This window comes from Ipomoea triloba, chromosome 13 (genome assembly GCF_003576645.1).
Source record: "Ipomoea triloba cultivar NCNSP0323 chromosome 13, ASM357664v1".
In the NCBI taxonomy this organism is placed as follows: Eukaryota; Viridiplantae; Streptophyta; class Magnoliopsida; order Solanales; family Convolvulaceae; genus Ipomoea; species Ipomoea triloba.
Genome location: NC_044928.1, coordinates 29,399,134 through 29,415,723, shown reverse-complemented (window position 1 = coordinate 29,415,723; position 16,590 = coordinate 29,399,134). Strand labels below are relative to the sequence as shown.

Below are 16,590 nucleotides of genomic sequence, written 5' to 3'. Positions count from 1 at the left end.
AAAAAAAAAAAAAAAAAAAAAAAAAAAAAAAAAAAAGGTGTCTGTAGATAACCAACAATGTGACTTGAATCTCCAGAAGAACTTCAAGTCTCAAAGGTCATGTTCTCAGCTTCATGCCTGATAGATTCAAAGAGCACAGAAGAAAGATAACGCTCCCCAAAGCTCGGGAAAACAACCTGCACAGCATTGCAAATGACTGCAGTTAGTGTCTGCATTGCTCGAATGGCAAATCGTCATAATAGAATAACAGCCATTTTACACAATTATATATATTCTAAAAGTTTAAACTGATAGTGAGACTGTCGGAGACTCGGGGAAGGCAAGCACATACAACAATGAGTTTCCCCGCATTCTCCGGCCGCTTGGCGATTCTGATTGCAGCTGCTGCTGCTGCACCAGATGATATTCCCACCTGCAGTACATGTTCAGTGTTCAGATTTTGCTGGATAGTGTGTGATTGGAGTACAAAATGGGGAAGGAATTGAATGGAGTTTTTGGCTTACAAGCAATCCCTCTTTCACTGCAAGCAGCTTTGCAGTTTCAATGGCTTCATCACTGGAGATCTGGTTTGGTGCACAAATCACAGATAAACTATGTTATAGTCAAAAGAGAGCAGGCTTAGAGTCACTGCATGAGAAGAACAAGTTCATATCTTACTTGAATGACTTCATCCAGAAGATCAACTTCCAACACTCCAGGGATAAAACCGGCCCCGATTCCCTGGATCTTGTGTGGACCTTATGCATCAGATGAAAATTAAATGTCAAATATAATTTCAAAAATGCCATTTGTGTTTGCCGAGACCTTGTAGTCTAGTGGCATAGGTGTAAGACTGGAAGTCTCGGGATCGAGCTCACCTGGCTTTCCTCCATTGAGAATAGGACTCTCAACAGGTTCCACTCCATACAGCTAAAACACAGTTAAAGAACAGTGACAGAATCCAAAAGAAAACAATTTCCAGTCAGCACAAGAATTTAACTTTATTTTTTCCAAATTAAATTCCCAGTTGAAAATCAAAGATAACCTTTATGTTGGGATTCTGTTCCCTAAGGAATCTGCCTGAACCAGTAACTGTGCCACCAGTGCCAATCCCAGAGACCAAAGCATCTATTTTACCATTTGAACCTTTCCAGATTTCAGGTCCAGTGGTTTCATAATGAATCTGCAATAAAAACAGCAAATTAACAACCAATCTCCACCATTCACTGCAACAATAAGTTAAAGCAAACAAGGGACAACCCCAGTCAAGTTAGTCAGCTTGGAAACCACAAGGTTGCAAGTTTGACTCCCTACAGGAGCGGCCTATTGGTCTTCTTGGCTTGAACCAGTCAGGCATGGGTAACCTAGACTGGTTTACCTCCTTGTGGTTCTTTGCCAGCTAGGGTTACAAGGCAGGGTTTACCCAGTGCACACCTTCGGGTAATGGCTGCGGGTTTCCCTCGTCAATCAAAAAATAAGTTAAAGTAAACAACCTTTGGGTTTGCAGGGTTTTCGAATTGCTGGAGAATGTAGGAATTGGGTGTTTTGGCCATAATCTCTTCAGCCTTTTGTATGGCAGCTTTCATTCCCCTTGCAGGGTCAGTGAGCACCAACTCAGCTCCGAAGGCGCGGAGAAGAATCCTTCTTTCCAGACTCATGGAAGCAGGCATGGTGATGATAAGCTTGTAGCCCTTTGCAGCAGCCATGAATGCCAACCCAATCCCAGTGTTTCCACTTGTAGGTTCAATCAGAACACTCTTCACCAACAAAAAACATTTGCATCACAGTAAAAGTTCAGATAATATAATTGCAGAACGAAAACTTTAAGGTCAATTTAGAGCTTGAAACAAGTCAAACAACCCACAGTTAATCAGCAGACTGTTAACGCAACTACAAGATTCGAGGATAAACTATTGTATGTAGAGCTCAAAATGACTGCTCAAAGAGATGAAGATATAGATCAGTCATGGCTCACCTGTCCTGGTTTAATGAGCCCTTTCTCCTCAGCATCTGTAATCATACTATAACCAATCCTGCACACAATATTATACCATTTAATCTATGTGAGAAGATAAAAACTAAGAATCTTAACCAAACAGAACCAAACTCTAGAAGACAGAAAAACAGCAGTCTCTGGTAAATATGCATGAAAACTGTAAATCTTGTAATATAATCTAAAACCTATCCTTAACGCTAGAGCATGGCTCCATCATTTCCAGCTTCGCTGCAACTCGAGCAACACATCCATCAACAATATTGTTCAGGTACACCAATGGAGTTTTACCAATCAACTGTACAACAAAAACCAGAAATCAAATAAGTACTATCTAGGGGGCAACCCCAAGTTGTTGACATGGTAACCATAAGGTTACAAGTTCAACTCCCAGCGCGAGCGGCCTATTGGCCTTCTTGGTTTGAGACAGGGGCAACCTAAGTTGGTTTATCTCCTTGTGGTCCTTTGCCGGCTAAGGTCATAAGGTCATAAGCTGACGTTTAACCAACCCTCAGGGTAGTGGTTGAGGTTTCCCTCGTCACTCAAATAAGTACTATCTATGATGTATATATAATATATATACTGTACTAAACCAAGAGAGTAAAGAAATTTGCAGAAACTGAAAAATATCAAGAGCATGAAACTCACTTCAGTAACATCCTTGGCAATCCCAGTCCTTTCCTCTGCCATCTTTTCAGATTAAGTCTGCAGCAAAACCATTCAGAAGGTAAACAAAGTGTTCGACAAAATGACACATACACATACAAAACAAACACCAAATTCTTTGCCCAACAAGCATCTTACACTGCAAAATCTTTCAGCTTTAACCTCATTCAGATAACAATACATAAACAAAATCATTTTCTAACACTTACAAAGGAAAGAGATCCCAAGAACTTCAATCTCACAAAGTTTTCTGTCACGTTTGGGATGTCTAGCATCCCCAATTATTCTACTATTCCATGAATCTAAAGAAAATAAAGCAATAAATTATGTAATTACCTTCTACTTCTGAGCTTTGACAATATGAGAAGATAATGAGTTTTTTGGGAATAATTATATGGGGGAGAATTTTGTATTATATAGGAAAGATATTCCAAAACAGGAAGGATGATATTTACTATGGACTTAAATTGTTTGACTTGGTTTATTTAAATTAATTGACAGATCATCAAATGAACCTTTCCTTGTTCTAAGACTATATACAATAATTCCATAAAGAATTATCCATATTTTGCCCATTTGTGCATAAAGCTATTGACAGGTAGTAGACGTTTTTGTATTTTTGTATCTTGGCTGATTTAGAAGTTGTGGCATAGATAATTTCATTTTTCAAAGTGGAAGAAAATATTAAAAATAAATAAATAAAAAGCAATATCAAGGACAATATAGTAATTTGGAAAAATAATTATCGTCCCATCTTTTGTTTCCAATAGCATCTCGCTTTCAATATCTTTATCACAATAGGACTAATTTAGATAATTCACACACGCAGCGTCCAGTCCGATCTAGACTAATTAAGATTAATTCACACACGCAACGTCCAGTCTGATATTGACTAATTTAAATTAATTCACACACGCAACATTCAGTCCAATCTTTTGTGTCTTATAGCATCTCGCTTTCAATATCTTTATCACAATAAGACTAATTTAGATTAATTCACACACGCAATGTCCAGTATGTTTACCACTGAGACTAATTCAGATTAACTCTTACTCGGAGGGACTCAAACACCAAGACTAATTGACTAATTTAGATTAATTCTTACTCGGAGGAGCTCACACACGCATACCCAAACTAATTTAGATTAATTCTTACTTGGAGGTGTGTTCACACACGCATACCCATCCTCCATCGCTACAATTGCATTACATTAACAGTTTGTTTACCAATTACAAACAATCCTAATCTATTGCATTAACAGTCCACTTACTAACTGTCCTGATATGTCACAAAAATCACAAATTATCTTCCATCTTTGTCTCCATCACTGCAGATTATCCAAGATCAGATTAAGACCTTAGGAACAAACTAGATTGATTGAGGAAGAACTGCTGTATGTGGAGCTAGAACTATAAGGGCTAAAGTTTAAACTGCCTAAAGCCATTTGTTAATAAGCAATTAAGCATATATATATATATCTAAATTAATTTTCACAAACACCTAATACTATAAGTTTAATCAACATCAGAAGTACAGCCTGCTGCTGCAAAGCAAGAAGCAGGAGGATAAAGGTCGAAATTAAGGATTAACACACAGATAAAGCTACCATTTAGGTTAGTGATTACATATCACTTTAGAGAAATTCAGATTGAGTCATGATTATCAGTTGTCACCATATTTCTTGAGCCAGTCATTAGTTATATCAGTAGTAAGCTTGCTGGTAAGCCGGTGCCATTGCGTTGCCATAGCTTCCATATGGGGAGTAGGGGCTGCCGGGGTAAGGGGCAGCTTCGGGCGAGTAAACGTACTGGGGACTCATGCTTCCATGGGCGTATATTGGCGATGCGGGGTAGGCTGGAACTCCAGTAGGGTACTGGGTATGCGAGGGTGACCTGACGAATGTCGGGGCTGCTGCGGGGAAAGAAGAGACGTAGGCGTTGGTCGAGCGGCCCGCCTTGGCGGGAGGCATGGGACCACCGTTGCTGACGCGCGTACGCTTGGCGGCCGGGGCTGCAGCTGCAGCCGGCTTCTTTTTCTCGGTCTTGGTCTTCTCCAACTGCTCGAGACGCTTCTTGAGGTGTTCTGGCGGGAATTCAGCTTCGAGCTTGTATTCTTCGATGCACTTGAGGACAGCCCGGATTGCTGACAGCTCTTTCTTCGCAGCAAGATGCTGTTTATAACGCCAAAAACAACGAACTATATTAGAGAAGTGAATTGTATTTCGCATTGGATGAGTACAAGTAACCAATACAACCAATCTATTATAAAACACCGAGAGTCATCAATATGCTAAGCGACAAGTCACAACAAGCTTAGATCTCTTTGGCAACAAATTAAATTTCTTCTGCAAAAGCATGAAAGTTAATGAAAAAGAAAGCACATCTCATCCATCATATAGACCGAATATGCATACAATCAGCATTGTGGCAGATAAACAAGGCAGTATAAAGTATAACCAATTAACAGAAACCAAGACTTAACCTTTCAGAGACAGCCAGATGAGTGAAAGCAAAGAAGTAATTATGGCCTATCTAATACGATTGGAGAAAATTAGAAGAAATTCTTTGATAATCTCAACCATTAAAATATAAAATTAGCTCCAGAGACAGACAAGAAAACAACAGAAGCATAGAAATTGGAAGATACCGCAGCTCGGCCAGAATTGTTAGGATCCTCTAGAATTGCAGTAGCAGCCTTCTTCGCATCCTTCAGAAAAGCTTTCAGAAGAGGAACAGGAGGAAATTTGTTGATGAGGCCGACTTCATAAGTGAAATGTACAGCATCTACCTGTTGTCCTCTGCTAATTAACTCTTCAATCAGCTCTGCAAAGAAAGGGGCAGATTCACCAAAAGAGATTCGTTCAGATGTATAACTAACAAAACACCTATAAAGTGTATTCAATATCAAACGTAGCTATTTAGACAATTGCTCAAGCATTCCAACAACTCGCAGTCAATAACAATTTCACATCTAAAACTATAAACTGTGGCTGATATTTCTTAACCCCAGTGCAGAAGTTCTCCCAAAACCAATAGACTTTGCAGGCAACACTTCCTCAGAAAGACAAATACAATAGCCTTAAAACAATGTCTCCTGCCGAACCACATAGATTAGGAAGATTTCTCTAAAACCAACTACATAACAAGACATAAGAGCCAAACTGAAAAGGGAAACAAGGGAATAAGATGTGGGATTTGGAAAAGACAATGATGTTCAACATCTTGTGTTAGCCTTCTAATGGCGAATAAAGGACAAAATCCATAACACTGCAAACTAGCTCCATTCAGAACACCAAAATGTACACACCATCCATTTTCAGAGCCTCCATTATCAAGTATAAACCCAAGCTTGAGCTCACTAGAGTTCCAGAAATCCAAACTCTACCCAGAAGGACTTCAAATTACAAGCTAAAAACTTGAACTTTATCACATTTTTCAGAGCCCCCATTATCAAGTAAAAACCCAAGCTTGAGCTCACTAGAGTCCCAGAAATCCAAACTCTACGGTCTTTAAATTACAAGCTAAAAACTTGAATTTTATCACATTTTTCAGGGCCTCCATTATCAAGTAAAAACCCAAGCTTGAGCTCACTAGAGTTCCAAAAATCCAAACTCTACCCAGAAGGCCTTCAAATTACAAGCTAAAAATTTGAACTTTATCAGATTTAGACAAGAAAAACACTAGAAAAAAATGACCCAAATTGGAACTAAGTATAAAAGAGTCAAGAAAACGTCAAGATTCAAAAGCTTACCAGGCATTTTATCTCCAAGGCCAAGAGACAGTGCAAGCTTAGGCATATGTTTCCGCCAAGCAGACCCAACCACAAGCTTTCTGTACAAATCAACATCCGCCTCCTTAACAACCCCAAAAGTGACCAAATGTTGCAAGAAAGTATGCACATCAGGGGTTTTAACATTCTCGATCCCTCCCCTTTCATCCAAGCTCTTCTTCCATGTCTCGGCGATCTCATTCGCCCTCTCCCTCACGGCCGGCGTGACCAGCATCCTCTCACTGCCCAGCACCGGATCCATCATCACAGGAATCAGCGATTCCAGAAGCAGAACACAAGCCCACCCCAAATCATTGCTCCTCTCGCTCTTCAGCTCCCTCTTGTCCACCGGAAACACCTCAGAAATCGCCTCCATAACGAACTTGGGGGGGTCCACACAGTCCCCTAGGGCTTTCGGGATTTCCGACCTCAAACACTCCAGCTCCTTCTTCCGAACATTCACGAAGCTCCAGAAGCTTCTGGAATCCATCTGGACACAAAAAGACCTCAGCTTTAACAGCAAACCCGCGGAATTATCCACCTCCGCCTCCTCGGAACCCTCCTCCTTAGCAGCGTTCCCGAATTCCACCAGGCTCTCGTCCACTTTCTTGAGCGCAATGGAGATGGAGGCCGCAATTGACGTCTCCCGCTTCTCCAGCACCTCCAGGGACTGCTTGGTCTGAGTATCTAGGGTTTGCAGCTTCGCCTTTAGGGCTTCAGACTTCCTCAAAAGATCCTGCTCCAGAGAAGTGAAATGATCAGATAGCTCCTTCCAGAGGAGAGTGCAGCTCGTCATCAGAGATGTCTGGCGCTGAAACTCGTCGAAGCTCGTCGGCGGCGGCGGCGCCGACGCCTGAGTCACCTCGCCGGGATCGGCGATTGAACCCATTTTCGAGTCTTAGAGAGAGGTAGAGAGAGAGAGAGAGAGAGAGAGAGAGAAAACCCTAGAAATGAAAGAAAGGGAGAAGAGAAGAAAGATTATGGTGAGAGAAAGGAGGTGTGAGGACTGAGTTGAGGAGGGTTTGGTTGAGTGGTGGGGCTGGCGGCGATAAAGCGACGAAGGCGGTACGTGGACGAATGGCGGGCCACCACGTGCAGTCGTGTCTGCGTAGAAAGAGGGCTTCCCTCTGCAGTTGAGTTGCTAATGTGCGCCGCTGTCTGTCTGTGGGCTTTAGCTTAAGTTAAGGATTGTGAATGTCATTTAAATCACCATGTACGGAACACAACCTCAATTTAACTTCTTTAATAAATGTGTTGTCCCAAAAGGGTAGTTTAGTAAATACACCATAATCCTTTACCAGAATCTAATTCTTGCTAATATCTTCTTGATAAAACTCGTTATACAAAACATTTCTAACACTCCATACGATTTATTTTATTTCATCGGTGGATTATTACATACCCCCTCGAACAATCTAACTATAAGTTTAGATTTTTAGTTAAAACAAAAAATGTCAATTAAGTTGACTTATTTTTTTTAATAATTACATGATTGTTTCTAATTATATTGACATTTTATTTTTGAACTATAATTTTTTTATAAAAAAATATTAGGAAAAAAAAAGGGAGAATATTATTGAACAGTGGAGGGCACTGTGAGAAAGGATAGGGGTGGCGTGGGTTGTGTCAGCTTTGTTCAAAGCTTTCATCTCATGAGCAGCTGTACATCATACCCTCTACAAGCACAATTAAAGATATTTCCTTTTAAAGCTACTTCCCATGGTTCTACTTGTTTTTTTTTATTACTATTATTTTCTTTACACAATGTATTTTAGTACTATTGACTCTGTTACAATATGTTCATACATATTTTTTCAATCTACTAAAGCACAAAAAATCAATGCTCTTGCATTGGAGTTCGAACATAAGACCTCTCATTTGAAAAGTCACAGCTATGCTGCTCGACTATAAAGTCCTTGGCAAGGTACACATCTTTTTATTAGAATTTATTTGAAAATATAACTCTTCCAAGAATATTATTGTATAAATGTATATAATAATTCTTCTTTCCAACTAAACGCCCTGTTATCGAGAAGTCATGGGCAAAGAACAGTAATTAATTAAAGGTAAAAAAAATTAATGATTTCCTTTTAGGGGAGGGGTGACAGTGAGGGAAGTGAGAGGGAATGGGATTTGAGTGTGGTGATGATAGGAATGGGGGGAGGGAATAAAGGCTTATTATCCCGGAAACCGGAGCAGGAATGGCAGGGAAAGTGGGTAGCCTACCCTGACTGCTCTCACATGCTTACACTCAGATAAAGTATAAAAGACATTTCCTCAAAGACAATGCCACTCAAATCACACCCATTTTTTGTTTTGTTTTGTTTTTATCTTTTCAAATTTCACTACTTTAATCTTCCCATCCAACTTGGTAGACCCAAACTCTTTCAATACCCATAATTCATATTAGTCTCACAATAATTCAGATATTAAATGATGTACCCCAAGAGATGCACATACACCTATTGAAGTGATAATTTTGTATAGTAACAAGTCATTGCCAACTTGAATAATATATTTCTTTCCTGAGCACTGTAGGAAACACCTATAAGCTCATATCATACTCAGACCTCTCTTAAGGGGGAAGAGTGCACATTCTTGTCAGACTGCAAAGTATCCTGAATAGACCCTAACTGTAGAAAACACCTTAAAGCTCATACCAAACTCAAACCTGTCTTAAAGAACGAGAATACACAACTACTCACACCAATCAAGCTGATAGACTTGAATGGTCTATAAAAGCAAGTTGTGCAGATAAAGAAACATACACACCTGTACATGGCTAAGCATGCGCATCTGTCATCTCTCCTTCCATTTTATATTATCCATGGAGGAGGAATCTTTGAATCACATGAAAGAGGAGATGATAAGCTTTAAACAAATCCTAAGATTATTATTATAATTATTGCCATTAATTCCTATTTGTGGGAGTAATCATTGTACTACCACCTATGCATGCAATATTCAAATCAAAGTATTCTCCTCCAACACATAAAACCTGCATACCATATGGTAACATCAAATGTTCCTAAGCATTACCAAAAACAAGGCCATAATAAAGTAATCCACGTTTTCATCTTTGAGATTACCGAAATGTGAAGGATTATGATCAGCAGATGGGGATTACGACTAGCTTCACTGACATGCAACGGTAAATGAAGAGCAAATAGTGGGAAAAAAGCAATTAGTGCACTGAAAGTGTCTCGATCAATCCACAAATGAGATACAAAAGAATGGCTTAAAGGGCAGAACGAAAGCAGTGTTCTGATATGTGCTTAGATTCAAGCCAAGCAGCCAACTAAGTATGCTAAGAAGATACTAATCTAGCAATCATAGATGTATAGTTTATATGCCTATTATGATCAACTAATCGATAATCATCACAAATAATAAGAGCATCAAAGTAAGCATAATCCTACCTGTCAATCCCCCTCCCTTACCATCCCTTGGCTGTTTCTAACTATTCATGCAACAAACAATTCATAGAGCTCAATTGAGAACCAACACCAGCCTATGATCATTAACGATAAAGAGAGCAGGAAGCTTGTACCAATTGTCCACGAAATTGACAATTTAGCCACAGAAAAATCATTACCCAGGCCCCAAAAGGGAAAGGCAATGCGGATCATCAAGCGAAAAGATGAAACTTTTCTAGACAGGGAAGATGGAAGTAATTAGATACCCTAGCAAAGTTACCATAACGGTTTTATTATGATGATGACTGGAATTCTCTTATGCTCTCAATAGAAACCTTCTTCCTAGTCTCGAAATCAACCTTATCCATATCAGAAACTGTTGCCAAATATCCATAGAACACTCTCTTTTTCTCGCCTGTTCGCTGATCAACCTTCACTAGGTCTGGATTGTTTTCTTCGTCCTTCACTAAAGTCAAGGGATGCACACGGGACCAACCATTTCTCCCACGGTTGTCTTTGAGAAAGTATTCTGTCAACCTTAGAGCCTCTTTCAAACCTGACTGATCACTGGCAAATTTTACAAGGGTAATGCCTAGGTGACCTTCTCTGCAATATAATGATTTTGACTTGCCCCCTTGAAATCCAATATCTGAAAGCAAAAATTTCAGAATGAGGCAAAAGGAGAAGTCAAGAATTTGCAGATGCAAGACACTGAAAACATCATCGAATGGTAAGAAGGTAGCTCTCATACTAAACATTCCACTACTTGTACATTACACCACAGCTAAAGTCCACTCCCCTTCTTCCTTTTTTAAAGAGAAAATAAATAAACAAACTAGTATTTGTATATAAGAGCATATGGAACTTCCAAAAGTTGGAAGGGAAATGATCTGACACATATTTTCTGGCCAAGTTTAACGTATAGGGCAAGACAAAATTTTGAGAAAGTTATTAAGCAGGCAAACTCTTAGAGGCCTGCTCTCCTCTGGATCAAACTACAGAAAGAGATGCATACATGAATTTACAAAGCTGAAAGACAATATAACATACGGAGTAATAAAGAAAAGGAAAGTTTCCTTCTCTTCCCACATTAACTGATACAAGAAACTAAAGCACAAACTTCAGCCAATTAATAGAATCTCTGTAGAAGTTCTATAGGGGTAATCACATGCAACATGCATTCCAACTAGCCCAAAAACCTAATAGCTTAGCAGCAAACTCCCAATAAAAAGCAGTATACCCTTTGTATAAGAGAATCATGGTACTTGAAAACTGTGTTTGGCACACTTACACATTGGCCAGAAGTGATGAACCCTTGATCCTAGCCGACAACTACACGAGGGGGAAGCTATCACAGAAGCTTTACCCCTCTACAAATAAGCTGGGTCAAACAATAAAAAGGTGGACACTTTTAAGGCTAGATAAAAGGGTAATGCCCTCCAAGCAGTTCCAAAGTTAAGGCTGTTGAAAAAAAAAAAAAAAAAACCCTCTGCTTCAATGAGGTCATACTGTGGCCAAATAAGCACTTAGTAAGTCAGTAGTCAGCTATTAGTGCAAAGGTTTTTAAAACAGTAGAGAAACATCAAATTTTAGTCTTATCTCCTTCATACTGCATTGTTGCATCTGATAGCATCCTCATCCCTCTTCATGCACAAAAAAAATTATTAGCCCTTCCCCTTTGACCAATCCTCTTACCCTTTTATGTTCTAAAGTTTCCTGCAATTCAGCCTCTGAGTCTCCAAAATCAGGCATCCAACTTTCTCTGTTCCTTTGACCCACTCCCCCTTGACTACAGCCCACCAATTTAATCCATCAATCCAGGCTTTCTACTACCGATTAGCTATTGAATACTCTAATATAGGGGCTAATAATTTAACTGGAACATCAGTTCCTTCCTACAAGATAAAGCATATTCAGCAGCCTATAACAAAGTGGAATAAATAGAACAGGCAAAATGGATTAACAAAATAGAGTCAAGATCTTGAGAATGTGGCTATTCTATAATTGAATATTGCACGAAACTAGGCTTCTCCATGGCATATAAGAAGCTACACAATTGAATAAGACCATACAGATGCAAATGATTATTAATTATAGAATTAATGATGAGAAAATAGTTCTGAATTTCCTTTTAATTGGGGGGCAATGAATAATAAAACTAGAAAAAATGCGGTCACCACATATGCAGTGCATATGTTTCTAAAAGTTCACAACTAACAGAGAGCAGGTAGCTAGAAGAGAACCCAAGGCAAATGGACAATATCTTGGAAGCTGGTATATCCCCCTCAGATGAATTGGAAAGAAAAGAAAGAATGCAGGGATGTATTATACCTCTAAGATAACTATCCATTGCTTTGTTCCCCAAACCCTCTGTGCGCCCATCTGCACGCTTCCCTGTCATTGTATTATGAATTATCACCAGTGGTGGCCACATAATCAAGTCATTCTGGTTAGCAGCTGCTTCATCACCAGATAACAGCTGGTATGACTTTGAATTATCAGGAGGTATCAAATAGTTCCAACCCATCAGAATGCACAAAGCTTTCTGAAAGCCCAAGTGTTCTATAGTTGAATCAGCATTATTTGAATTGTATGCATGCATAATAAGACTGTGCATATCAGGGAAATCTTGGGAAGAGCTGCATGTTAGGCATAAAAATTAGAAAGTACTTCAGGAAACCTCAAAAGATAAGGTCAAGTGCAAATTGAAGTACAATGAGTTTAGCGAATAAATATAAAAGAGGAGCTTGGACGGCAGTATCGCTAGAATCTACAAGATGGTAAAAAAAATCAAATCAACTGTTAGCACCCTGACCAGTGATAAAATAACTGCATTTTCAATTAAATCTTTTCATTATTGTTTTTAGGTCACAGGATAATACCCATAACTCCAAAATGGGAGATAAGAAATATATACTACATATAGCATAATACTAAAAGGAAGATAAATTATTCCCTTGAACTTCAACAACAATAATGGACCACACTAGAATACTTCAATGTATCCAAACACAAAAAGAAATTTCATTATCTAGGAGCAAGGTGAAAAATAATATTCAACAGCAACATAAACTAATTACCATACACTCAATATAATGAGAATACCAGGTTGCAACAAGTATTTGCAAGAAACGAAGTATAGAGCACAGAATTAAAAAGAGATAAAAGAAAAAGTTCAAGTATTTCCCCATCCCACCTTATGAAGGGAGGCCCAACAAATATGGAAAGCTGGTTACCACAATACTACATACTCAACAGGAACAGAATACCAGGTCCCAACAAGGACCCACTACTGTATTGACATATTCTAAAGAAGATACACCATATAAAATGTGAATGAAAAGCTCGAGCATCTAGCAATAGAAACTCCAGAAGGGAGGTCCTACAAGGCACTATTGCACTAATAAAAAAAAAAATTCAACCATAAAAACACTAAGTTTCCTAGTGAAAGCCTGCAAAAGACATATACACATCTGTATATCAAACATAAATACACACAGAAACCCAGATCCATTCAAACAATTTCTATTACTGTCCTTGTCTTTAGTGGAATGGGAGCATTGAATCAACCATAATCCAATGACAGCATCCAAATGAACTCCAGGAAGCAAACAGAGCAATGACAGCTCTTGAATTCCATAAGATACCCCAGTCCCCAACTAAAGGGGACTCAACCATGCTAATTGTTAAATAATAAAATCAAATAATTAAAAACAACACGACAAGTGATAACGAGTAATCTTGGGTACTTGTTAGCAAAGACAGATTCCTGCATATAACTATAATATAATACACTAATATTTAACAAAGCTAAGCAACACTGAAAAAGGGATTTAAGTGCATAATTTATGATCTTGCAAGGCAAAGATGTTCTTACTAAAAATAATAATAAAATAAAAATCAGCCACCAATATTAGCAGCTCAAAAAAATGTGGCTTAAAGAATAAAAGCACCACATTTGTAAATTCCAAGCAGAGATTCACACCAATGCCCCCAAACAGATTGGAGCAACTCTAGTTCATTAGTAATCACTCAAAATCTATAGGACTATATGCTGAAAAAATTCAGATTTTGATTCTCACCATTATGAAGCAACATAATCAGAGAATGAACTCTGGGGCTCACATTTTTCCCCATCCAAGACAACGTAAGGTAATGCATTATGCATTTACACTAAAATGTGAAATTCAGAAATCATAGTCTAGGGAACATACACAATATCACAAACTCAGTACTACAAAGAAAGTTCAACTTCAAACCTTTAAATTTGAACCCACAAGCATGTGGAAGAAAACAGATTCTGCTCCTGAATTATAGGGGTTACATGTTCTCGTAGTATTACTAGATCACAACTTGTACTACTCCCACTGTCCCACATGATGCACAAGGGATGGTATGTACTATGTACACTTATTTAACAAGTTTATTCAAGCCCAATGATGCCACTGAAACCAATGTGGCAAATTGAGACTACTATTTCAAAAAATAAGCAAATAGAAAGCTGCTGAGGGATCAAGATCACAGCCCTAAACCAAGACAGCAAACAGAAAAAATAAAATCACAATTTAAAATGACTAGATAATAACTACTAATAGCCTTCCCACTTAAGAAATACTATATAGAAAATAAAATTATTGCATGCAGCAATTGAATGTAAAGGTACAGCATACAAATACACCAAAATGAAATTAGCACTGATGCTGTCTCACTGTGCATTTAGCTCACATATTGGATGTTAAAAAAAAATATTGACTTTATCCTGAAGCTACTTCAAGAGGGGAAAAAAGGAGAGAGATCAAGCACAGCACCTCTTCATAACAAATCAAAAGCAAACAAACAATAACTACAAAAATATAGGGCAATCCTACTTTATTTTCAGACCTGCCACAGACGAGACACTGAATACGTCCCTGCTTTCCATCTGCCAAAAACCGATTTTTCTGGTTTGTGTTTTCATAAACCAACTTAATTTGGTGCAAAAATGCCTTCTTTAGGGCATTTTGATCAACAGTATGATGCTTAAGCTGACCTACATTTGCCTCAGCAGTCCTCATAAACTTGGCAGGCCTCATTTCCCCTACATCTCTCCTATACAAACCACTAGTTCCTGGTGAGTTGCTCATATTTCCATGCTTCAAAACCTGCTGCCTTTGTCTCTCAAACCCATCATACACTTCCCTTGCATCGTCCCCAAACTTTCTCTTCATTGGGTTCTCATGTACACCCGGCCCCATCCCTGGTCCACTAGCCTGCCCATCTAATCCTAGCGAATTCCAAGAATCCTGATTCCGGTTCCACATAAACGGATTCTCACGGTCCCGGAACTCGGGCCGGAAATCCGGGCTCATTGGAAACTGCCTATCGAATCCTAACCCCGGCCCGCGGAAATCCCTAGGTGGCAAAGGTTGAAAATCCTGATAATTCGGAGGCAAAGCGTAGTAAGGCCTCAAAGAACCATCTGAAAGCGCGATGCTCCGGCGCTCGAGCATATGAAACCCGTAGGTAGGAGGCGGCGGAGGCTCCTGGAACGGAAACGGAGGCAACGCGGAACGGGTATCCGGGTCGGCGGGTTTCGGAGACCGGAAATCGGATCTGGGCTTAGGGGTGGGAGGTTTATTTGCATTGGCCGTCGACGGCGCCGTTTCCTTCCCGGTTTTCGGTGAGGGTTTAGGTTTCCCATCTCCTAAACCCGACCCGGAGGGTTTGGAGTCCTTGGGAGGGCGGTTTTTCGCCGGAGATTCCCAGCGGGATTTACGGTGGGAAGCATTGGAAGATTGCGGTGGCTTGGCATTGGCTGAGGAGGAAGATGGATGCCTTGAAGGGTTGCCTCCTGCCATCACTCAGCTCTCTGGGTTTCAAAATCTGGTGCGACAGGGGATGTATATGTAATTTGCAAGAATCTATAAGAAATACATGTTGAATTGAAATGGGGAAGAAAATAGTTGAATTAGGTCAATATGCTAAATTTGTGATGGGTGTAAATTAGCGTGATCGATTGCATCCTAAGTTCATAACACATAAAAGGCTCCTCAAATCTGATTTTAGATGCCTACTTTGCAGGAAAGACAATATTCTCGCTTGTCGGGCAATTATGGTAACCTAAACTGGCCTACTCGGTGGTCAATAAAAACATTTTGATTTCTTGGTTGGCTTGTCGGGATGATTATGGTAATTAAAAACATTTTGATTTCTTAATTGGCTTGTCGGGATGATTATGGTACTCTAAACTCGCCTACTCAATGATCAATAAAGACAGTTTGATTTCTATTAAGCTTGCCTACTTGGTGGCCAAAAAAGACAAATTTTTTCAATTTTTGATTGGCTATTTATTTAAAGTGATATTGTGATTTTCGTATGCTTTGGCCCCGTTCTTTTGCTGAGGGGCCTTGTGCCCTAAGTGTAATGATCAATCTCTAGGTTCATAATTTGAATTGTGAATATTCAGTATGTAAATTGTGATAGGTAGATCGAACACATGATATAACTATTGGTAACCTCTGTGGAGGATTGAGTGTGTTGGGGTGAGAATTTCTTGATGTTTTTTATTTGTTTGGGATGTGCTATGATGAAGGTGTTGCTCTTGCCTCTTGGTACTGGGGAGCTGAAAATAATGGCTCAAATTTTGAGTTCCATCTTTACAAATGAACTAAAACCTATATACTCAGTACCCTGATGTTTGATAAATGACAACTGATGAACATTGGCATGCAATAGATTCAATGATGCCTAATTTAGAGAGATGCCAAACAAGGAGTGTGATTGTGTGAA

The 16,590-nt window shown here is 39.2% G+C and overlaps 3 protein-coding genes across 4 annotated transcripts; all 3 read right to left on the bottom strand.

Moving 5' to 3' along the window:
• Positions 1-16: 16 nt before the first annotated feature.
• LOC116002972 (cysteine synthase) lies at positions 17-3,075 on the bottom strand. 2 transcript variants are annotated; one of them, XM_031243159.1, is made up of 11 exons: positions 2,975-3,075; positions 2,621-2,677; positions 2,161-2,270; positions 1,955-2,012; positions 1,473-1,736; positions 1,025-1,162; positions 858-909; positions 658-737; positions 504-563; positions 332-412; positions 17-176 (listed from the first exon to the last, which is right to left on the bottom strand). In XM_031243159.1, exons 2-11 carry the CDS (start codon positions 2,660-2,662, stop codon positions 84-86), a joined length of 978 nt encoding a protein of 325 aa, XP_031099019.1. In that variant the 5' UTR covers positions 2,663-2,677; positions 2,975-3,075; the 3' UTR covers positions 17-83. The 2 variants fall into 2 exon arrangements, with proteins under 2 accessions (XP_031099019.1, XP_031099020.1); XM_031243160.1 differs by lacking the exon at positions 2,975-3,075 and adding an exon at positions 2,848-2,871.
• A 1,010-nt stretch (positions 3,076-4,085) lies between these two features.
• On the bottom strand, positions 4,086-7,386 carry LOC116002097 (FRIGIDA-like protein 4a). The gene is made up of 3 exons (XM_031242117.1): positions 6,389-7,386; positions 5,285-5,460; positions 4,086-4,808 (listed from the first exon to the last, which is right to left on the bottom strand). The coding sequence occupies exons 1-3, from the start codon at positions 7,293-7,295 to the stop codon at positions 4,341-4,343; spliced, it is 1,551 nt and encodes a 516-aa protein (XP_031097977.1). The 5' UTR covers positions 7,296-7,386; the 3' UTR covers positions 4,086-4,340.
• A 2,187-nt stretch (positions 7,387-9,573) lies between these two features.
• On the bottom strand, positions 9,574-15,810 carry LOC116002096. The gene is made up of 3 exons (XM_031242116.1): positions 14,704-15,810; positions 12,154-12,461; positions 9,574-10,471 (listed from the first exon to the last, which is right to left on the bottom strand). Exons 1-3 carry the CDS (start codon positions 15,657-15,659, stop codon positions 10,116-10,118), a joined length of 1,620 nt encoding a protein of 539 aa, XP_031097976.1. The 5' UTR covers positions 15,660-15,810; the 3' UTR covers positions 9,574-10,115.
• Between the last annotated feature and the right edge of the window lie 780 nt (positions 15,811-16,590).